Genomic DNA, 23,942 nt, shown 5'->3' with positions numbered 1-23,942 from the left:
GAAATATATTAAATAAAAATTTGATTTAATTGCCCTGAATTAGTTTATAAGATGTAATATGTCTTATTGTTTCTTGTTTTATTTGTTCTCTATTATTTGTTTATTTATGTGAAATTTTGTTATTTTTATTTTAAAAATAAATTGAGAATTCATATCAAAATGTGTTTACGTAATTTTTTTTTAAAGAAAACTGCTGCAGTCCGAACGATGCCTAAACTCATATTCGACTCCCTTGAGGAGGGAAAAGAAAAGAAAAGAAAAGAAATTCCCTCAATCATTTGAGTTGGTCTTCTTCTCATCAGTCTGATCACCGACATCGGCCAGCCCAACGGGGCCTCCTTCCCCTCTGCCGCCGTCTGATCTCAGCTCAATTTTAGCATTTTAGCTACAGCCATTCAAGAAAATTATGCAACAAGGCGATTTTAGCTCCTACTATCAGTATCCACAAAACCCAAACCCGAATCCGAATCCAATACCAGCTCCACTTCCTCCCACCCATCAAGCAACTCCTTCACCGCCGCCCTACGCCTCTGCGCCGCCCTTCTCGGCCAATTACGGCCCTGCCTCGGATTACCTTAGCTCTTATCCTGGCTCTTCTTATCCTTCATATCCCCAAAATCCCAATCCTGCCCCCACTGCCCCTTCCTTCAATACTCCGCCACCTCCTGCTCCACCTCAGCAAGCTCAACCTTCTTCTCCATTTCCCCAATTCGAAACGCATGGGCCCTACCCACAGGCCCCTCCTCACCAATCAAAACCGCCACCACCTCCACAGCCCTATTTCTCAACCTACGACCACCACCAGCAGCCTCCACCACCACAGCCCAGTTACTCTTCTGCTCCTAGCCCTAATTCCATTTCCAAGTCAGCCTATTCTTCAGCCTACCCATCTCAATTCAACCAACTAAGCTCCTCTGTTCCACCTGTTTATGATAGCCCATATGATCATAATGTGACATTTGATCAACCAGGCAGCTATTTTGAGGGTTTTCCGGCCAGATATGGAGGTTCTGGTCGGGAAAGATCGGATTTTGGATCAAATTTTTATGGGAAATTAGGCGACGGCGGTGGGTATGGCATAGATGACTATGGTGACGGGGTCTATGCATACCAAGGGAGTAAGGTGGAGCCTTATGGGGCTCGAGGCACGGCTCCAAAGTCGTCGACTTGGTCTGGTTTTGATGATTTTGGGAGGCCAATTGGGTATTCTTCAGAGAAGGAGAGGCCTTCTGTTGCTTCAAGTATGAAGATAGTGAGGGCTGTGCCAAAGGCGGATACCCAGCAGGATGTGAAGAGCGGGGTGCAGAAGTTTATAGTTAAGCTATTGGCTGAAAGTGGCGGCCAGAGCACCATGGATGTTCTTTGCCAGGTTCCTATTTGTTTTCTTCTCATATTTATCCGATGTTTGTGTTTCTTGTTAGTTGTATTTAAATTTTTGTGCTTGTAGTCCCAACAACCCCCCCCCCCCCCCCTTTTTCTCTCTTCTCCTCTCCCTCCCTCTTTTCCCCTTTTTCTTTCCACTTTGGTAATTGTACTCACACGGGGGCTCAAACTTGAGACATCGCAGCCCTGAAGAGGGCTCCAATACCGTTGAGCTAAAGCTTATTGTTAATATTAGAGTAGCTATAATTATACTAGTTGTTTCAACTTCTATCTCAAGCATGGTATATCTTTCAACTTAAGAATGTGACGTGAGGATTGCCTGGCTACAAGATATTACTTTTACCTAAACCCCTGTTGCTATAGCAAAGTGGTATTTCAGATTTTTTTTTTTGAGAAATTGAACTGCATTGATTTGTTTTGCTTAAGCACTGTTTTCAATTGCCCAAGGCAGAATTTGGACGGCGTGCATTTTGGTATCTGTATGTTGCTTCTAGTATGCCAAGATATCTTTCAACGGAAAAAAGAAAAGGTTTCCAGATTATGACGCTCTTTAGCTTGTTTATGCTCAATGTATAGCAATGCTTCTTGCAAATCAGGTTCCAAATTTTTCCCACTTTCTTAATCTTAAGGTCAACTCCACTTACAATAACCATTTTTATACAGTCTAGTGAATATATATTGTGTTTGTCGGTTGAAATTTGGTTTGGCAATTTGTAACAATTCTCTTCCTTGTTGTTTCTCCTAGTTTACCTTCATATGGAATCTGTCTTTCAGATTGGCTTGGATGGGATTCGCATGCTTGACCCAAGCACCAGTCGGACACTGAGAATATATCCCCTTGACACAATAACTAGATGTGAAGTATGCACTTATCCTTTTTTTTTGGGGTGTTGTGTTGTTCCTAGGGGGACTGTGAATAATTAGAAACTCAATACTTGACTCTACATAATTGACTACATATAATAAAAGGATTATACACTGTCACAGTTTTTGGTGAGATGATCGGATCGTACTTATGTAAACTAACGAAGTCCTATGGGTCAAACAAATGAATGATACCATGTCACAGTTATGGGTGAACTGATTGAATCCTACTTAAGTATGTAAACTAACAAGTATCCATATTCACATGCTTTTCTTTTCTACTTTTTGTTTCCAGGAAAAAGATTTAGTAAATCAGACTCAGGCAAACATGAATCTGAGGTTCCTTCTTGGTTAAAATTATACGATCTGCTGCTGCCAATGATTTTTGGAATTTGTTTTTCAGACTCGTTTATGCTACTTCAAAAAAAGAGGTGTCTTTAAGTTAGATTTTTTTCTCTCTCTCTGGACCCTGGATTGAACTGATGTAGAGAAGGGCAGTTGGTAGTATACGGATATTGATCATTCTTACTTGTGGAACATAAAGTCATGACAAGTTCTTATTGTCACAATCTTTTCGTGCATATATTATAACGTTTACATTTAAGACTTGGTCCATATGGCTTGTAAGCAGTTGTAATGAAATTAACCATGTTTGATTCTGGTGCGTCAATATCTTGAATGCTTTTTGGGGTATGATATGAATCTTATATACTCTTGCCTTTATTTCTAGAAAATTGAGACAAAATGTTTTTGAATTTCTGAAATTTGTACCCACTTATATAAGGTGATATTTTTCCCTCCTCCATTTTCCCACTTTTGGTTTTGAACTTTGAAGGCCAGAAAACAATGTTCTGATCTGAACAAGTTTTTTTAGTTATAAGCTGTAAACTGGTGAAGTAAAAATTCTACTTTGAGTAGATATGAATTTAGATTTTTGAGACGTCATGAATAATAAATGGTGACATATGTCATTGTCCTACATGGTACTGACAGTTTTAGTTTATAGCACTATATCATGGATGTGTATTCCATGACATTCTGGTAGATTTCCTCCTTGTATGGATGTTGGGTTGCCTGTGTATTTGCTTATACTGTCATTTTTCTCTACAAAGGTAACATCACCATCAACCTTTTCCTTTTGGTCGAAAAGTTCTGTTGACATTGAACCAAGGCGCATTAGGTTGCAGTCAAGTAGTTATACAACAAATACTCTTTTGGACACAGTGACTGCCGCAACTGTACAGGTCAGAATTAGTTGCGTTATTTTATCTCTCTTGATACAGCATGTGATACTCGCATATTTGCTGCTATGTTGTTTGACCGAAGTTATGTTTATCAACTCTTGGCCTTTCTTATTTGGAGTTTTGACACTGATAGTAACAGTAAGTAATGCAGCTGCATCTATCCAATGCAAGCCTACTCTTCTGCTTGCTTGCACTTAAAAATTCACAAGGGATTCTTGAGTTATTTTTCCTTTTCTTTCATTTTGTTTTGATGATGGAGATTTTATTTATTATTATTATTATTATTATTTTTTAAGGGGAGAAGGGTTATATCTCAGTGTCAGTGGTAATATCTGTTGACTGGATATTTCAATTTTGTGCTGAAGATCTTCTGCATCCAGAGACCATACGACTGAAGTCAATGCTATTTTGAAAAAAATTAAGGAGTTAAAAGTGAAATTTAAAACATAAAATTGTCCTCAAGAGTGGTGTTTTTTTCCTCTGTTGTTCCTCCTCTGAAATTCACATTTGGCTTTGGTGCACACTGGTATATAACACCAAGAGATCATAGGCATAACCCTTTGGATCTGAATATCATTGCTAGAAATCTTTCCACTTCAGCAATCAAATATCTATCTTAGACAGCACAATCATCAAGCTAAGGTGATACCCTCTTCCTCTGACACACAGCATGTAGCCACCTTCAACCACCTTTCTTCTACTGGGGGGCAGTCCTCAAAAAGCAGGGTTGTTCTGGGAATAAATTCTGAAGATAGTGAAGTTGGCAATAAAGGAGTAGAATGACCCAGTTAGCCTCAAAGTTTTATTAGGTGCCATGGTGCTTTTAGTCAAATAGAAAGGGGAGTAATGCTAACATGCTATTTTAGATAGCAAAATGCTATGCATAACAAATATTATTACTTGTATGTCAAATTCTGCCATGTGCTCATCATCATTTTCTGCTATTATTTAATTGGATCCAGTGGCTTAACCGCTTAAGTGACATGAAAAAGATTTCATGGTTGGATTCTTTACTTGAATACTTGGGGTTGAGATAATAGTCATTTATGCCTTTAATTTGGATGGTTGGTTTATAAGAACTTGTGCAATAAATATTAATTGCGTACTCTCTTTTCCTTTTTTTCCTTTTCCTCATTAAAAGTACCAGAAGCTCTGATTTCTCTTGTTACTTTGGTAAGTTTATGTTGGCGTTCATTCATCACATCTTACTTCACATTAGGCTCACACATATTACAAGACCTTACTCTCATGCATGTCCAAAGTATATTTGAGGTTGACACAAGCATTTTGTTCTTCTAATTGGAGTTCCATCTATAAGTATGGTCAAATGGTTATCTCCATGCCTTTTATCTTTCTCTCATATTTTTTTATCCTCTTGCTTCACTTTGTTGGTCTTTTTCTAGATTGTTTTACAGAACTGGGTAGAATGTTTGTTTACTTGTTTGCGATGCAGTTCAAGGAGATGGGAGGAAGAAGTAGACCTGCAGAATCTTCTAAGATTACGGAACAGCCCACTGACAAGAAAAAAGGTCTTGCTGATTGGATGGCTTTCATGAAGCCTGTCAATGAGGAAAAAGACCATTGGGTAATGTGGATCCATGTCGTCTCTTGTGTAAAAACCTTCTTTTATCTTCCTGATTTATTTGAAGTCCTATTATGGGCCCGTGATAGTTGAATAAATTGAAAATATCTCTATCTGAGTTTCTTTACCTTCATCCTTTTTTTTTTTTGGTGACTTGAACTTGAAATTTTGATGTTCCCGAAAATAACTGTTTGTTACATTGTTTTCAGGGATTGTTTTTCTGGTTTGCTTGTTTGGCATATTCTTTCTTGAGGCAAGGATATCTAACCACTAATAATGATGATATTCATCAGAAATTTAGTGAGTTATTTTAATTGCATAATGCATGAGTAGAAACCTGTGCTTCTTGCCCCAAGCGTTTGGTGCTAATACTTCTGTCTTTTCCTGATATTACCTTTGAATGCAAACTATTCCTTATTCTTTTGGAAGCTCTCTAATCAATTCAGTTATGTCTACTTGTTTGTCTGTCTGTTTGGTGAAAATTCCATAAGAGTCACTCTCATCTAGGCTTATTTTGTTTGTGTGTGGTGACGGAGGGAGGGAGAAAGAGGGAGAGATATATCTGCAGCTGTTATTTTTGGGGGACTATTGCCTCATCTCTTGTACAAAATAGGAAATGCATCCAGTGAAGCTCAGATTGCTTGTGTCATTATTGTTTTATTGCTTCTTTATCTTTGTACCGTATCATCTAATTAAGTATCTTACTGTAACTTTGCATTGATTTTCTGATTAAGCTGACCATTTTGAAGAGATTTTGATAACACTGGAAATTTGTATGGGAAAAGTGGTCGAAAGTTGTTTTAGTGGTATGGCACTATAACCATTTCTTGTCTGCTTTGTGTATCACTCGGATATTTCGGTCATTTGGAATGGTGCTATTGATGTCATTTTCATGATGTTTCACAGTTTCTTTTATTAAAATGTAGATTCCCGATGAGGCGGCCTCCAAATGCACAGCTTGTGGGACGGACTTTAATGCCTTTGTGCGCAAGGTATGTTTTGTCACCTTAATACAGTGATTTTCTCAATTGGACTTGTAATCTTTTGATCTTAAAATCCTTCATAATATTTTTCCTTGTTTGCTTTGAGAATTTATCCTTTTCTTTTTTTTGCCCCAGCATCACTGCAGAAATTGTGGAGATATTTTCTGTGACAAGTGCACGCATGGAAGGATAGCACTTACCGCTGATCAGAATGCTCCAGTTGTCAGGGTTTGTGATCGTTGCATGGTAAAACACCATTCTCCACTTCCAGCTCTTGTAGTTTGTTCCCTCCCAAAGTTTGAGAACAGTGAACATGTTTTTTAGCTAGAACTTTGAAACTTTTGAGAGTTCTGTTTTGATTTGTGTTGAGTGAAAATGATATCATGAACTTGGTCATCCTTTGTCTGAATGAATTGGTGCATTTGTTCATGGCCTGTGAAATTGCGTCTGATTAGATGCCTTCGTGTTTGTTAAATATGTCCTTTGGTGTTTTCCTCTTCACAGGTCGAAGTTTCCCATAGATTGACTAACGCCAAGGAAGCCTCCAGCAGATCAACTGCATTGCACAGTCACGAGGATCTTGCAAAGAAGCTTCAGGTGACACAAAACAGTTCTTTCTAGTCAAATATCAACGATTTAGCACACTGGTCATTTTAGGATCTTTTATGGTTTCAAGGCCCTGAGTGTGAAAGGCCATTCATGATTTGTTTTGACTTCTATGGTAATTGTGTTTCTAGTGCCCTGTTTTTCATAGTTACTGATGACTTTCATGTGATAGCTAAAAGTGCAATTAAGGTTGTTCCTTGATGATAATGATCATCAGTTCTATAAGGAGAACCAGCTGCACAAGGACATCATGTCCTTGCAATAGGAGCCTTACATAGTGCAATTGCCCTTCTAGTTTTGATGATTTGCAATCAGATTTTAGAACTTGTCTATATGGATATGTTTCAGGACTTCCTCATGGTAGTTCCCAACCCGAGCCATTCCATATCTTATTGAACTCAAATTTCATGTCTTATGAGGATATTCAAAAATTCAGAAAATTTAATTCGAAGCACTTACAAAAAATTTATACTCTCGGTAATGGATGATTGGGTGAAGTAGAGATTCCTTATATCATGTTCACATATTACACGTGTTGGTCATAACATTTCAAGATTTCTGGTATTATTCCAGTTTAACTGCAGGCAATGTCATCAGGCTTGAGAATAAAAAATGCATAGTTTTTATACATTTGCACCAGCTTTCTTCATTTGATAATTCTGGGGGATATTTTATGCTCTTGTGTTGCAATTTGGTATGTGAAGCCATAAGATGATGTGTACCTGAATTCATGTCTTCTGATATAGCAACATAGGATAGAAAGTCAATGTCTGTAAGAGTAAAAATTTGGCTATATGTGGACTCCTGATGTTGGTAAACTGTACAGGAGGAGATGGAGAGAAACCGCAAGGCATCATCAGGTAGACTAATCTATCCATGGACTTCAGCCATGTTTTCTTGCAGTGATGTGATCGTTTGAGAAGTAGCCCTTTTTATATTGTTGCTTCCACAGGTTCAAGGTCAGATGGCTCTGGAAAGCGGATGAAAGAGGTTGCATGCCCTACTTGCACAGTTCATTTGCAGGTTTTTATCATGTCTTGTTACTCTCCACATTTCAACTTTTTCTCCAGTGCCTAGCATTGATATAATCTATGCTTATCTAATGGTCGATGATAAAGGTTCAAGTTCCCAGCTCTGGATCAGAGACCATAGAGTGTGGTGTTTGCCAGCATCCATTTCTTGTCAGTGCTCACTGATGCTATGGTTAGCTTGCTGAGACTTTACTTTGACTTTTGACAGTTTGTATTAATTGAAGAGGTTGATCTTCATGATTCAGATAATCTTTTTCTTTTTTCCCGGTTTATCTGCCGTCTGCTTGATATCAAGGAGTGGCCTCTCTGTGTCTGTATGTGAAAATTCTGTGTGTATCTGGGCTGCTTTATGCTGAGAAGTTGCATTGACCTTGTAAATCTTAATTGTTTTTTGGGAAGTGCCCTGTTCATTGTAAGTTTGTGATGGTGTAAATTTTCCTTCGTTATTGAGATTACCTTGAGGTTGAATTAGACTTTTCCCTTCTTCTCCAAGTTTTGATTCTTGTCACGACCCATGACCAATGCTGGCGATTGTTTGGCTGTTGCAATATCATTCAACTGAGTCGCTCCCGGTGCACTGTTGTGAGTTAAAATTCTTGAATGTTAATCTTGAATTTTTTTTTAAAAATCTGGGAATCGATAAAGAATTAAAGATTCAATCTGATCGATATTATGTCTAATCAGGCGGTTTTCATGGATGTCATATTTCTGTCCCCAATTTTATGTCTGTGGCTCAAAATTATTATTGTGTTCTACACGGCTTGAGAACGGATGGTCCGAGTACATTAGAGAATAACTGATTGCCAACTTTTATAATACTAGTTTTTTCAGCCTCGCGCTACGCGCGAGGGTGCCCTGAATTTGTGTTAATCCAATTTAATTGATAGCAGGTAATAGGAGTGTGAATCAAAATTGAAATCGGTAATTCTAAATTTTGAAATTGGAAGTTTTTGATATTCTGGTATTACAAATTTTGGTTGGTTTCCATTTCGTATTTACTCATTTTGAATTTGAATTTGTTATAAATTCTATTTGGAGTTTGGCAAATTTTGATTTCACGAAATTCATGAATATAAAAATTATGATTATTGTTATATTATTATTCTATTCATATGATATTAATATATACATGACCTTACTTTTATATCGCAATTCCACAGCTGAATGGTGGCCGGAAGGTTGTTCGATAGACACGGAAAGTCCCGTTGTATCAACAGCAACTGTTCAGAGGAATGAGTATTTCATTCATCTTTGTATTAGCAAAATCGATACCTCTAAAGCCCAGCATTTTTCATACCAATCGTAACTCTCTATGAAATCTCGACAAATTAGCTAGAACAGAAGTATGATCAGAAAAGAGCAACCTTTGCTAAATACAGCAGGATAATTAATACATGGATGAATATAACGCAGTGTCCTCATCATGCACGGCTGACATATGCTATGTGCATTCATGACCCTAGCATACACACCTTCGTATTTGCCAGAACTGTGATTAGCACTTGCATTAGCACGTTGCTGCCGTCTCTTTGCATTCCTTTCCCGATTCGCTTCTTCCAAGCTTACGTATTTCCGTTGACGACCCATTAAACAAACTTAGCTATACACAAGTCAAAAGGTTTCCATAAGCATTTTATCATAAGTTTTGTTTCACTGAACCACTGCACTCACCTGACCGACTTATTAAGCTTTTCATTACAAGGACAAAACCACAGAAAGACAGAAATAAAGGACAAAGCTCAGTTCTCAGTTGGCAAAAGAGGTCGTGTATGAGAAAAGGAAAAAACATACGAAAAAGTTGGATGGCTTCACTCTTGCAGTTAACACCTTGTCTCATTTAGACATTTTACAAAAATTTCAAAAGCTCTAGAAAGAACCAATTTGATAAGCGATTGTGTTAGAAAGTTAGATTTCTAAGGCTAACAGCATAAGTCCAGGGAATTGGCCACAACTAAGCAAAAAGTTTAGGTGAAAACCATGCAATGCTCAAACTATTACCACTTGCAATAAAGAGATAATTATCAACATGTATGGTGTTAAGAAATCTAGTAGAACAAGAAAACAAAGATGCAACAATGAGTAAATAAAGGTTAGGTAAAAAAACATTAGGCCTCCAAATTCAATCAATTGGCATGACAGTTGATAATAACCAATAGCATGGCTAATCATCAAACTGTCAAAAAAGAACAACAACGGGAAAGAAAACTTCTTACCTGACAATATAAATTAGTAGACAATATAAAATAGAGGAACTTGAGCTCAGCAGCAAGGACCAAAGACAGACTGGTAACTTCTTATTTTCAATAACCGTCTCTATCGAAGTACAGCAAGGAGAAGAGAAGGAATGATGCCCTTCACTATCAAAAAGATTAGCGAAGCAAAGGAAAACGGTAAGTGGCGAACAAACATTTGAGTTTTGTAGTCTCAGTCCTACAAAAGCTTAATAACTTCAATAAGAAAGTTTACCTTGTTCAATTATATAAGCAAATATAGGTCATCAACAAAGAAAATGAAATTTTACTTACATAATATGCAGCGGCTGCAAGTCAAAATTTGATAGATGTTCCTTCCTATTATACTTTAATTTCCATTCAATAATTCAACTATTTGAAATATTTGACGAAAAAGATTAAAAAAAAGTGGCCAAAGTTTGAAGAAATTGAAAGACCTCCCCATAGATAGCTTTATGGATTCATCACCCTCACATGACAGACAAAAAATTATGGGAAGAGCTTGTTTGTGAAGAAGGTTTTGACCGCAACATGCTTTCAGGAAACACATTCAGAAGATAGAAAACAAGTGCTAAAAATGCAAATAATCAGAAAAAGCAAAATAAAGTTGCTACAGAAAAAGGAAGAATTACAACATGACTAATCTACTTCAAAATTTGTCAAAAACTTATATAATACAAGAATAATCAGATTGCGAATGAACATCCTGTTGTTTTAATCTGCAGGCCTAAAGTTAGTCGTTTTCATGGTGAGTTGTGTATTGTTTTTTTTTCATGTTTTTATTAGAAGTTAATAATTTTTTAAAAACTTTTTTTTTGTTTTTAGCTTGTCATTTTTCTGGTGTGTTGTTTATTGTTTTTTTTCTATACTTTGATTAGAAGCGAATAATTTCTTAAAACATTTTTTCTTTTTTTTTTAGGGGTGTCGCTTGCTACACAGGAACAGACCATTGTTATGTATAATGTGGATATTCCACAAGCTCGTGAATTGCACGAGTGGTATGAATCCATGCCAGGAGATGGGGGTAGTTAATTTGCACGATATCTTCTGCTGATTCAATGCTGTCGTTGGAATTATAGCTACGTGGTTATTGGGAAAAATGGTTTGAGTTGGTGTAGTTTGGTTACCAGAAGGAGTTAGGTGTAGTTTAATGGAATAAGCTGTAAAAATAATTTTATGTCGAGCCATGGTTGTTTTGCAGTATTTATCTTGTTGGTGTTCATAGGTTTTTTTTTTTTAAAGTTTGCTAGGAGTATTAAGTGTGTGTAAAAATTAGATAATATTGGCTTGTGCGCTATTTATATTTGGCATTACGATGTATTTCGTATTTACACAGCTTTTTGTCACACTGAGTAGGTATTAAAGCTTAATGCTTTGAGCAAAAGTCCTAATTTATGTACATAAGGTAGTTTACTTAGATAAAAGTTACTACGTTGGTACTGGTTTTTTTGGTGGGAACAAAAATTTTTTTATGCCTTGAGATGTTTTATTGTAGTTTCCGAGCTTGCATGCAGGAGGTGTTTTGACCGGAGTTGGCTATTTTCTTCTTCAGTGGTAGTCTGAGTCGCAGGATCTGAACAAAAGTCCTGATTTCTGTACATGGTGTGGTTCAGTTAGACAAAAGGCATCACATTGGTATTGGTTTTCTTGATAGTAAGACAGGTCATTTATGGTTTGTGACGCTTTGGTGTAATTTCCGAGCTTGGATCAAGGGGGTGCTTTGACTGAAGCTGGCTTCTCTCCTCTTTGTTGGTACTTTCACTTGCAGATGCGATTGCTAGTCGCGAAGTTGAGGTGTAGTCATCAGTAGTTGGAGCCGGGATGGCTGTCGATCCTGATGCCTCGGATTCAGTATTAGAAGGATGGGTTGTACTGGCAATGTGTGGTTGTGGTAGTATTGGGAGGTATGCTACAATAATGTAGCGGGGGTTGTGTGTGAACTGGACTGATCTTGTTGTATTTCGAACTTGGATATAGTAGTGAGTGTTTTGTAGCCTGCTATTGATGGCAGCTATGTCTAGTTGCTCTTCTGTTTGTTCCATTCGTATGACTTCATGCACTGATGTCTGAAGAATTGATTCAGCATAGTCATCTTCGATAGTGGCTATTAGCAAACCAGTATTATCACATAGCTGGGTTTCAAAGCGTAATCTACAAGTTGGAAAGTAGATAAACCCGAAATTGTCAGTAATAAATATGCGATTAGTTTGCAGTGCTGAAATTTATATATGAGGAAAATTCATCATTGTTTGTTAATAATGGGGGTGCAAGTTTTATAGTTGATACCTTGCAAGAGGTCTTGAATATGTCATTCGGCAAAAGAAACACGTGAAGTCTGTGTCGATATCTGCACCGGTAGGCTTCATACAAGTGGGATTGGGACAACTGAGGAAATAGAAACGTGAATTGTTGTTTCGAATACGAATTTCTGCCTTGATCCAAAAGGGCTTCGTCTGTACAATTATTTTTCAGGAAGTTAGGAAGAGTAAATTCTAAATGGGGTTTAGATATGAAGGCTAGTAAATTGACTTGTTGAGTAGCAGGGTCAACAGCATATATTTCTCGTAGCTGCGATGGAATTGGTGGATGGACTCGTTGATGAGCTTTGTCGTAGAGTTTTTCTCGAGTCACCGTTTGCATATAAGTAGTATTTTCAGTGATCCTGATAGTAAGAGAATGTATATTAGAATATTACTAATAATAAGTTAAAAGCAGAGAATATTTATCTTACCACTGTTTCAGTAGTGCAGCTTGAGGGATTTGTGGATTGAATATCACGATAGAAGTTGCCTGTGTCCCAATAGATATAGCTGAGACGTTGTGTAGCTATTAGTAACATGGCAATTTGCACAGAGTGTTTTATGATGGTGTCATTTAAGAGTAGCTAGGTCTTACTGTGGTGAGTGTTGACCTTTGGTCTTGCTATGATGATGATTGGTTGGTGAGGTATCAAGTTTTTTAATTGGGCACCTTTGGAAGGGAGAAATTCTTCCCACATAGTGAATAATAGAGGTCTTTTCCTGTTGTATAAAGAAGTTATAGAAAGTTTAAAGTTTTTCTGTTATTTTAAGAAAATTAGTATAAAAATCATTATCTTACTCTTCATTAAGAACAACAAATTCTTGAATTGGAACATAACGGTTGCCTCTGGGAACGGTCCGAGGAGGTAAAGCATGGATGACGACGCATAAGATACCTAAGAAAAATCATATACGGTTCATTAGTTCAATAAAGTTTAATAGTTAAGAATTAGAAAGCCAGGTAAATGAAGTTGTATTGGCATGCTTATTCTTGTATTGTCATCTCCAATGAAGCTATGCAGCTCGTGAAATGGCGTAAATTGATAGCAGTGTTCATAAGGGAGTGCATTATCAGGTGGAACGGCATGGATGAAGGTTCTCTTTGAGATTGTCAGTTGATAGGGCGATGAAGCCATGAAGAATGGACTGGCAATCTTTGTTATCCAAGCATTTCCAATGTAATAAGTGCAATGCAGTTGCAGGATTGGATCAAGATCTTCAATATCACGATCATAGACAGAAGCTTGAATTGTGTTATTCTGTTTTTTTTTTTCAAGTATGAGGAAGAATAATTAGATACACTGTAATATAGGTGCATAGTGTTAAGAAAAATGCTTATTGGAAATCGTACGCAGTAGCAAGGATTTAAGAGAGGTACTTACTGATGCATCTGCGAAGATATATTTCTGATATGGAGTGCCAGTGTCTTTGCCATAACGAATAGGGCTCTTTTCTATAATAACAAGCTTTGCGAACCAGTTTCTGTTCGCGTCTGTCAAGTCAGGAACGAGAACGCACTTGGTTTCTATATTTGATCTGCATTTTTGACATTTCATATAAAGTACAAATGTTAAAACATTGCATCTGATAATTTATAGATTTGTAAATAGCTGAAGTAAATAACGGATTTAAGCATTGTAAAATAATAAGATACCTGGTAGTAGTCATTGCAGGTGTTTTGGAAATGCTTGTCAATAATAAATTGTAGTAGGTTGCTTCTTTTGAAGTCTGAAAGGTGTTAAGCAAAATTTCATATGAATGATAGTCAAGTGAAGACAAGAACGAGGAAGCAAATGTTTGTGACAAGTGTTTTTATATTTTCTATACAAGTATTGATTTGAAATGTGGTTCTAATGTAAGATAGATTGATGCAAATTAGAATTATACGAGAGATGACAGAATGGAAGTCGGAGGTGCAAGAGTACAAAGAAATAGGAACAAGAAGAAAGGAGTTACTGTTGCAAGTAGGAGAGAAAGCTGTTGTGAACTGAAGAATCTGGGGAAAGCTTTGTATCGGACGGTAGTCGTCTAGGATGCCGTTAAGTGTATATATATATATATATAGTGACATATACATAGATATAATAGCAAAGTACTTGATGCATAAATGCACCGCAAGAAAAAGGAGATGGTATAATGATGAAATTATAGGATTACGTGCTGCGGGAAAGGAAGGTTACACGTAGTCTATCAATTGTATGCGTCATGCAAGTAGCAGTACAGGTGTTTGTAATATGAGCAAGCGAGATGTCCGATTTATTCTACCTATGACTAAAGGAGAGTCTTGTAGTGGCTGTAATTGTTATTCGTTCATATCATCTACTTTGCTTTGTTCGATGGTAGTTGAATTGTATCTTTAGTGCGTGGAAGAGAAGTTTCTGAAAGCAATGAGAGTGATTGATAGTAGACTATGGTATTTTTTTTGTTGGAGTTATCATTGGTTTTTGCCTGTTTCTTTGAGATTGTATAGAGTTCTGATAGGATTGGGACTGGTTGCGAAATGGATAACAGGTTAACACTTGCATGCGTGGCTTCGTGTCTGAATTGTGGAAAGTTTGTCATGGATATATTTGAATGCTTTTTTTAAAAGTTTTATAGAGAAGTTACTTTGTATTTGATTGCTTAAACTATATTCAGTTGTATTAATTTTTTTTTACGCGAGCTATACGGCAGTTTTGATTGATGAAAAACGAAATTGAATACAATGTAGGAAACAATTAGGAATCTAATCTGCCACCAGATAGACTTAAGAATTTGAGAAAAAAATGAAGGTTTAGCGTTATGCAAAGTAAAAAATAAAAATTCCTTTGTCGTGCTAGTGATTAGATTCTCCAGGCAAATCAAGAGATAGAGTGATCAGATTATCTAATGCAAAAAATTGAGAATTCAGTCTTAATCAATATTTATATGTTGTCCCAATGATCAGATTTTTCAATATTTATATTTTTTTTCTCGGCAGACAATAAGCTGTCTTGTCTTTTTGAGCAAGTTTGAATCTGCAGAGGTACCAGTGCGAGTTCTAGTATGCAATTATTGTTGACTAACATAAAGTGTTTGAAGGAGTATTTAAATAATATGTTCTATAGTTCTTTGTAACAATAATTTAGAAGAGTGCATTGTTTCTTTGTAGCGAGTAGCATTATCTCTGTGAAGATGTAATGAAAGAGAGCGTAAAACATATTAGCATAAGGATTATTTTTAGGAAAATAATGGAGTGCTTGTGTATGTAGATAGATATATATATTTAATGTACAATGAAGGTCAACCGATTCTTCAAAAAGTGTTGTATACAAAACAACGGTACACGGAGAAGTGGAAATTTCTGTAACTCTTAGTTACAGTAACGAAGGCAAAGATTGAATAAGTCAAAGAAGATTACCTTGGTAAGAGTGGTAATCAGTATTCCATGTCTATGTGGAGACTTCTTAATTTTTCAGTTTTTTATCTGGTATTCCATTCAGCTTAGCTTATCTCTTATCTTTTTTAATAGCTTCCGTTCTTTCTCTCTGTCTGCAGATTGTAGTCCAGCAGCTTGTTTATGTATCTGAATCGTGCTTGAAGTTGGATTGAATTGGCGAAGTAATGGTCTGGATATAAAACTTTTTTCGATAGGATGAATCCCTGCAAAGTTGTAATTAACTTTGATCAGTTTGCAGAATGTTTTCTGTTGTTGGGAAGCTTTTAGCATTTTCTTTAACCAGTCACATTCTTTTTCTTGACTGTAGTGTTGCCTTGCTTTCATCTGCACAGTAGATGCTTCTCTTTGTAAGCATCATATTGGGGACGAAGCTTTACTGGCAGTAGAAGAAGAAGCCTCCCTGTTTACTTGCGACTCATCGTAAAGCCTTTGCAGCAGCAATCGCCGTGAGCAGAGAATTTGCCTGCATGCACAATGGTACTACAAAGTTCATGTTATTAATGAAGGTCTCGTAAGAAGGAAAACAAATAAAATATTGGTCAGGATAATTTTTTTTTTCTAAAGAACAAAAAGGGAATGACATAGGTTAATATGTAACCTTTGTATCATTAAGATGCGTACTGAACTTAAATATTTATTACATGTTCGAGGTGGACAACTGGTCAAAGAACAGTTATATTGTCTCAGGATAGACAAATCTTATGCATGACTTGATAGCAGAATGCAAACATTATTGTAGTCTGAGATCTTCCTTTGGTTGGGAATTGTCTATTCTGTCGAGATTTTTCTGTTTCCTTTGCTTAGTCATCTCTGATTGAACGACACTCATGTCCTTAAAAATAAGAGCATAATTTTTCAATGCCATTTTATTATATTTATGTAGTTGCTAGATTATTTATACATATTATCATAGCTATCAAATGAGGAAGAGAAATTAATTTAGTGTTTCTATGCGGATGAGCTTGTAGACAACAAGTTGTCAGTCTCCGACGACAAGGTATGCAGTGAGAAAGTGATTCTAGTATTCAGGATGGATTGAGCGCTTAGAAAACAGATTCTAAAAGCAAATTTCAACAAGAAATGAATTCTAATCAAGAGAAACTCCTTTTTTTTTTGGGATTTTTTTATTCTCAAAGTAATGAGCAACGTGTAACAATTAATGTAGACCAATCATAGACAAGACTTCTTTGTATACAATATTTTTTGTGTAGTCCGTCTGCTCAGAGAAAAAAGTTAACGGTCTAATAAGTACTTTCACATTGTTTGCCGTTTTTCCCCGTGATAATGCAACATATAACTGGCCGTGCGAAAATACAGGTTCTTTTAGATATAAGCCAACGTAATCTAATGTTTGCCCTTGTGCTTTATTAATTGTCATTGCGAAGCATAATCTTAAAGGGAACTGAATTCTTTTAAAGGGAACGGAGCAAAGTTCATCATCTGAACATTGTAAAGGAATTCGGGGTATGAAAACTGACTTACCAGTATATGTACCAAAAGAAATATCTGCATGAATGACATTACGTCCGAATTCTTTGCATATAAGGCGTGTGCCATTTGAAAGTCCTTCAGTCGGGTTTATATTTCGAATTAACATAACAGGACAGTTTTTTTTCAGTTTTAATTCATGCGGGGGCAATCCTTTCGGTGTAAGCGTATTCAAAAAATCTTGGTTTTCCAACTGATGCGATGTATCAAGAGCTTCATCAAAACTTAGATATGTTTGTTGCGAACCTGGGAATTTGTTGATTAGCATATCATTAATTTCATGCACAAAATCATTCCGCGTCATTAAGATAGCTCTGTTAACAATTGACGATGGATTATTGATGAATGCCTCCATATCTGGGAATACCATACTTACCAAAGTTTCCACTGATGAAGTATGATGTACAAAGTGTAGATTTATCGATGTTGGGATCTTGATTTCATTCATATGATTTGATATCTCTGTACCATTACCAATTCGAAGTAGAAAATCGCTGAAGTTCTTGTCTGAACGAGCTCGCATATTTTCTTTCAGCCTTAGCTTTGTCAGTTGATTCCATATAGGAGACATAACTAAGCTTGCACTAATAATATCTTCCTTATAACCTCTTGTCACAACCGGTAATGTTTGGCGGAAATCCCCTCCGAAAACCACAGTCTTACCACCAAATAACAGATTGTGACCAGTGACATCTCTCATCATTTCATCAAACCGTTCGATTGATTTTCGTTTTGCCATACTTGCCTCATCCCAGATAATAAGCCTTGCATCTCTAATCAACTGTGCAATTGCGGTTTGCTTCCCAACGCGACAGCTCTTCGAATCATCATCATGTAGCGGTATTTTAAATCGTGAGTGCGCAGTACGGCCTCCAGGCAAGATTGAAGCTGCAACGCCCGAAGTTGCAGTTGCAAGTGCTATGCCACCTGTTGATCTGATTTTTGCGAGAAGAGCTCGGTATAGAAATGTTTTCCCCGTACCTCCTGGTCCATCCACAAAAAATGATGTCGAGCCATTACTTGTAACAACATCTAAAATTTGTTCATAGGCATTCATTTGATCTTTGTTCAGTTCGTCAATTGCTCGAAGGTCGCTCTCAGTTACAATTATATTCCTTTCAGTTTCTATATCTCTCGCTACTACTTCTTGTTGGGATTGTTGGATCAGTGGTGTGCTCAACCGATAATCAGCTAAACTTTTTCCCATTGATTGTAAATAGTTATCGATGCATTGTAGTACTTTGGCTTCTATAAGATGAATCGGGATTGAAGAATCCCGCCTTATATCTTCAGATAGGAAGTCTTTGAATTCTAGCCATAGTTGAGTAGGGTTCTTTGGGCTGCAATAAACTAAGATAGCAGCAAATAATTGCCGCAACGAATTAGGCATTTTGTAGGCAACTGCTTCGGATAAACATAGCTCAGATGCATTATCTGTTTGTAGCAGTCCCATTTCATCCGCAGCGTCATGGAATGAAGCAGAGACATGTCCATTTACAGTTCTCAAGTCTGTAAATGAAGTTGGTTTCCTCACATGCATCAATAGAATTCGTAAATAATACCTTTCTCCTTCAGATGGATGTGCACCTAAAAGGCGACCGATGACTTCTCTTTGCTTACGCTGTTCCCAAATTTTTGATTGCTGGTTCCATCTGAAGTATTCAGGAAACTGTACGTACACACAATTGAGATTCTTCGCGTAGTTGTCATACCTATTCATGGAAAAGAATTCTGTTAGCATGGTTTTTTGCAAAGCCTGATTTTTTACAACACTATGAAGGGAGCTTTTTTCTGGAAATGTTACTGGCTGTTTGTTCTCCAAATGTACTTTTAAGGTCATGACAGATGGATGTATTTGATTCAAATCGAAACCAAAAATTCGCCACATTGCTTCGGGAGGAGATACCCATCTTGCTGCAACATAATTTTTTATTTCATCAATGGTGCTATTTGTCTCAATGTCACTTAACTGATACAAAACTCTATCATGCCCTTTATATATATATTTATATATATACTTGACAGCTTGAATTGTGGAGCATATTTCAACATTCATATGACAATTAAATTTTGCTAAGAGATAAGGACAATAAGGTACTACCCAACAATTATCAAGATAATGGCCGCGTACCTTGACCTTCTTCTTGTCATTTCGACGACGGTATAGTGGATATGAGTTGGTCGTATGTATCGTTGACTCACGAAATTGTTTGGGATATCTATCTTTGCAACCAATATGCTTACGCATACATGCACATGCAGGGTTCATAGTACCACAAGGACCATGCATCATGTGCTTAACAACAAGACCGTGTAAATATTCGTGTTTATTGATATCAGGCAACTCGGCACAAACAATTTGGTCATAAGCTTCAGGAGAATACATCTTACTTCCTTGTTTTAAAATAATTAAGAAATGAGCATGAGGAAGACCTCGTTTTTGAAATTCAATAACATAGGTATATGCTGCTACTTCTCCAAAAATATTCTTCCTGAACAGTTCATTTTTTAATTGCTCTAATTTTGCTCTGAATACACGGGAAATTAAATCCGGGCGATTCTCAACTTTATCAGTTTGAAGGAGCAAATCTTTAATTTCAGGCCAATTTCGATTACAAGTCATTGTTAAGAAGATGTCTGGTTTTCCATATCGCTGGACCAATGACATCGCATCCATGTAGCGGCGCCTCATATCACGAGGTCCTCCAATGAATGATCCTGTAAGAATTATTCGTGTTCCAACATTGGAAGACGAAGATTCTCCTTGCGCGAGACTATCTATAAGGCTCTGATATAACTCCGATCGAAGCCGCGTTTGATTGTCATTCAGTCTGTAGAAATCTAACCTTGTTGATTCGATTTTCACATACATATCTACCACGTACTGTTGTAACAATCGTCCTATATGCAATAGCATGGATCGATCGTTCTCTCGAATCTGTAGTTTGTAGCAGTAGTACTCCCTACATGAGACCATATTGCGTTTTCGCTTGTTTTTACGAATGGCTAGTCAAGAATAATTAGACATAAGTAAGGTGTAATATTACAAGATAGTATTACGTAAAAATAATCAAAAAATTAGAGTAAGTCACAAAAAAAGCAAATAATTTGCATAATTAATATAAAACAATGCCGTACAAACTCGTACGAAAATATCTAAACATGATACAAGTCTATAATTAGGAGATAGTATCACGTAAAATTCATACAGATATTAAAGTAGCACGCAAAGAAAGCAAATAACTTGCATAATTAGTATTCAAAAATACCGCACAAACTCATAGGAAAATATATAAATATGATACAGGTTTATAGAAAAATCTAGAACATATCATAGAGCCAATTACCTGAATTCTCAGCATTTATTAATTGATCCGGTGTTGTTCCAGCACATGGAGCTAGCTCAACTTCTTCCTCGCAAGAACCTGCCCTACGCGCATTTGAAGTACGAACAATGCGTTTGATACCTTGATGCCAACCGGGCTCACCGCTTGCAAAAACGAGCGGGTATTGCAACGGATCATAACAACTGAAGTAATGCTTAATAATTTGAGTTTTTCCGTTGTTTCCATAAACCTGAATATGCTTTGAAGTCACATGCTCATTATCACAATTATCTGCCCAAACGGCACCAACTTGGGACACAGTTGGTTTGTTGAATACTTTTTGATCCACTGCAGGGCTAGACTCCAATACTATTTTATAATTATCTATGTTTGATAGATTCTGTAAGGCTCGGAAAAACGCAGAATAAGGATTCATCCGTAAGATCTCGTCAAGTTTAGTAATTAGGCTCTGCCGAAATCTATTAGAGATGGCTAGCCGATTGACTGTTTCGTGGTCAGTATCAAAAAAGTATAACTGCACATTCCTTGCCTTATCACCATCATTAGGGATTAACTGATTTATAAAGTGATACATTTGGCCCTGGATTCTAAAGGTGTATATTCCATTATAAGACTCATTCAATGATTTGTCACAGTTCACTCCAATAGACGTGAATGCAAACATATTATTGTAGCTTCTAACGCACCTGCGAAATTCAACAGCTTCTTCAGATTCCTCAAGATACAACATCATTAGTTCTCTTGGCATTTCAGTAGGAAGTAATTGGATTTCACCAGAAGAACAGCAAAATCCAGGTGGTTCTAACTGAAATTTCTTTGCCTTACAATGTTGGCAATCTGGAATATCGAGTAATATATCCGGCTCAGTGGCAATGACGCTTAATGGATCCCTTGCTAACATCTTACGCCGTTTCTGCGTTGTATCACCCTGCCGAACTGATTGACACTTTCTGCCTGGTCGCACAGATAAAACACTGCGATCGGTAATGATAGGCAATGAGCATGCGTCTCCTGAATAACCATCAACACCACTGTTAGAAGTGGATGCTAAGATTGTTGATTCTACGCTCGCTTCTTTCAGACATTCATGCATTCCGCTAACTGCTGTTTCTGCACAATCCTTTGTCGTCGTATTGCAACTTGCATGACTAATAGAACTAACCTTTGAATGCAAACAGATCGGTGTAACATGTTGTACGTCTTGGTTGTTTACTCCGTCAGTGTCGATACTAACCTTACTTTTATATCGCAATTCCACAGCTGAATGGTGGCCGGAAGGTTGTTCGATAGACACGGAAAGTCCCGTTGGATCAACAGCAACTGTTCAGAGGAATGAGTGTTTCATTCATTTTTGTATTAGCAAAATCGATACCTCTAAAGCCTAGCATTTCTCATACCAATGATAACTCTACGAAATCCCGACAAATTAGCTAGAACAAAAGTATGATCAGAAAAAAGCAACCTTTGCTAAATATAGCAGGATAATTAATACATAGATGAATATAACGCAGTGTCCTCATTATGCACGGCTGACATATGCTATGTGCATTCATGATTATAGCATACACACCTTCGTATTTGCCAGAACTGTGATTAGCACTTGCATTAGCACGTTGCTGCCGCCTCTTTGCATTTCTGTCCCGATTCGCTTCTTCCAAGCTTGCGTATCTCCGTTGACGACCCATTAAACAAACTTAGATCTACACAAGTCAAAAGGTTTTCACAAGCATTTTATCATAAGTTTTGATTCACCGAACGAATGCACTCACCTGAACGACTTATTAAGCTTTTCATTACAAGGACAAAACCACATAAAGACAGAAATAAAGGACAAAGCTCAATTCTCAGTTGGCAAAAGAGGTCGTTTATGAGAAAAGGGAAAAACATACGAAAAAGTTGGAAGGCTGCACTCTTGCAGCTAACACTCTGTTTCACTTAGACATTTTACAAAAATTTCAAAAGCTGTAGAAAGAAACTAACTCAAACTGAAAAAAAACATGCGTAAAAAGTACAAGAGCACAACCACTGCACTCACCTGAACGACTTATTAAGCTTTTCATTACAAGGACAAAACCACAGAAAGGCAGAAATAAAGGACAAAGCTCAGTTCTCAGTTGGCAAAAGAGGTCGTGTATGAGAAAAGGAAAAAACATACGAAAAAGTTGGAAGGCTGCACTCTTGCAGCTAACACTCTGGCTCACTTAGACATTTTACAAAAATTTCAAAAGCTGTAGAAAGAACCAATTTGATAAGCGACCGTGTTAGAAAGTTAGATTTCTAAGGTTAACAGAATAAGTCCAAGGAATTGGCCAGAACTAAGCAAAAAGTTTAGGTGAAAACCATGCAATACTCAAACTATTACCACTTGCAATAAAAAGATAATTATCAACATGCATGGTGCTAAGAAATCTAGCAGAACAAGAAAACAAATATGCAACAATGAGTAAAGAAAGGTTAGGTAAAAAAACATTAGACCTGCATATTCAATCAATTGGCATGATAGTTGATAATAATCAATAGTATGGCTAATCATCAAACTGCCAAAAAAGAACACGAACGGGAAAGAAAACTTCTTACTTGACAATATAAATTAGTAGGCAATATAAAATAGAGGAATTCGAGCTCAGCAGCAAGGACCAATCTGTTTGTTAAACTACGGCATTAGCTAACTCAAACTGAAAGAAAACATGCGTAAAGAGTACAAGAGCACAAGAATGAAGGACCCACTCCTGCAGCTACCAACAAACGCGGGCGTGGACTAAAGAATTCATAGCAAGCTTTGTATAGAATGGCCGCAAGAAAAACAAACGATAGAATTATGTGGCGTGAAAAGAGAACACGACACGTTGTCTATAAACCTTGCATATCATGCATGTATAGCTGTACAGGTGTACTACAAATAAAAACACCTGGCTGAAGTCCATGCAAACAGCGAACATCAGCTAACGCACCACCTACATCACTAAGAATCATCGAGCACAAAGCCACCAGGCGGACAGCAGCGAACAAAAACCATGGAGACAGCTGATAGCAGCAAACGCATCACCCACAACAAAGCCACGCAGACAACATTGAATTTCCAAAGGCCATGCAGATAGCTGATAGCAACAAACTCACCGCTCACAACAAAACCACGCAGACAGCATCGAATTTCCAGAGCCATGCAGACAGCTGCCAGCAACAAACTCACCGCCCACCACAAAGCCAAGCAGCAAATTTCCAGCAAAGCCACTACCACTGAATGACAAAAGACCAACATGCCCCTCAAAGTCACCACAATCGCATGATAACCAGCCCAAATTCACTGTAGCAATCCCAACTCGCACCTTTAGTATAGTAAAGATAATGGTATATGTATTAGTTATATCTATACACACACATATATTGCTAAATACTAATTAGTAATTAGTTAACTGTTGACTACTAACTAGCTGTCCAGTAAAGAATTACTAAATAAATTGATTG

The 23,942-nt window shown here is 37.1% G+C and overlaps 3 protein-coding genes across 10 annotated transcripts; 1 reads left to right on the top strand and 2 right to left on the bottom strand.

Annotated features, from left to right (window-relative positions):
- Nucleotides 1-186: 186 nt before the first annotated feature.
- On the top strand, nucleotides 187-9,155 carry LOC113712909 (protein FREE1). Of its 7 annotated transcripts, XR_011822438.1 has the most exons (12): nucleotides 188-1,369; nucleotides 2,158-2,244; nucleotides 3,360-3,491; nucleotides 4,945-5,076; nucleotides 5,283-5,326; nucleotides 6,000-6,065; nucleotides 6,192-6,302; nucleotides 6,561-6,653; nucleotides 7,489-7,522; nucleotides 7,615-7,685; nucleotides 7,781-7,865; nucleotides 8,854-9,155. XR_011822438.1 is itself a non-coding variant. In XM_072069220.1 (11 exons), exons 1-10 carry the CDS (start codon nucleotides 407-409, stop codon nucleotides 7,856-7,858), a joined length of 1,767 nt encoding a protein of 588 aa, XP_071925321.1. In that variant the 5' UTR covers nucleotides 191-406; the 3' UTR covers nucleotides 7,859-7,865; nucleotides 8,854-9,155. The 7 variants fall into 7 exon arrangements, 3 of the variants coding, with proteins under 3 accessions (XP_071925321.1, XP_071925320.1, XP_027092343.2); XR_003453384.2 differs by lacking the exon at nucleotides 8,854-9,155 and having other exon boundaries at nucleotides 7,781-8,164; XR_011822439.1 differs by lacking the exon at nucleotides 8,854-9,155 and having other exon boundaries at nucleotides 5,283-5,373; nucleotides 7,781-8,164.
- A 521-nt stretch (nucleotides 9,156-9,676) lies between these two features.
- Nucleotides 9,677-14,326, bottom strand: LOC113724132 (replication protein A 70 kDa DNA-binding subunit B-like). 2 transcript variants are annotated; one of them, XM_072069221.1, is made up of 10 exons: nucleotides 14,181-14,326; nucleotides 13,879-13,952; nucleotides 13,607-13,760; nucleotides 13,210-13,483; nucleotides 13,024-13,120; nucleotides 12,820-12,944; nucleotides 12,656-12,734; nucleotides 12,454-12,586; nucleotides 12,211-12,377; nucleotides 9,677-12,075 (listed from the first exon to the last, which is right to left on the bottom strand). In XM_072069221.1, the coding sequence occupies exons 2-10, from the start codon at nucleotides 13,890-13,892 to the stop codon at nucleotides 11,592-11,594; spliced, it is 1,527 nt and encodes a 508-aa protein (XP_071925322.1). In that variant the 5' UTR covers nucleotides 13,893-13,952; nucleotides 14,181-14,326; the 3' UTR covers nucleotides 9,677-11,591. The 2 variants fall into 2 exon arrangements, with proteins under 2 accessions (XP_071925322.1, XP_071925323.1); XM_072069222.1 differs by having other exon boundaries at nucleotides 12,475-12,586.
- A 1,731-nt stretch (nucleotides 14,327-16,057) lies between these two features.
- On the bottom strand, nucleotides 16,058-23,314 carry LOC113720176 (uncharacterized). Its single transcript, XM_072069635.1, has 5 exons — nucleotides 23,055-23,314; nucleotides 22,048-22,177; nucleotides 20,478-21,797; nucleotides 16,895-20,136; nucleotides 16,058-16,105 (listed from the first exon to the last, which is right to left on the bottom strand). Exons 2-5 carry the CDS (start codon nucleotides 22,160-22,162, stop codon nucleotides 16,058-16,060), a joined length of 4,725 nt encoding a protein of 1,574 aa, XP_071925736.1. The 5' UTR covers nucleotides 22,163-22,177; nucleotides 23,055-23,314.
- Nucleotides 23,315-23,942: the final 628 nt, after the last annotated feature.

This window comes from Coffea arabica, chromosome 10c (assembly GCF_036785885.1).
Source record: "Coffea arabica cultivar ET-39 chromosome 10c, Coffea Arabica ET-39 HiFi, whole genome shotgun sequence".
Taxonomy (NCBI): Eukaryota; Viridiplantae; Streptophyta; class Magnoliopsida; order Gentianales; family Rubiaceae; genus Coffea; species Coffea arabica.
This window is presented reverse-complemented; position numbering and strand designations above follow the sequence as displayed.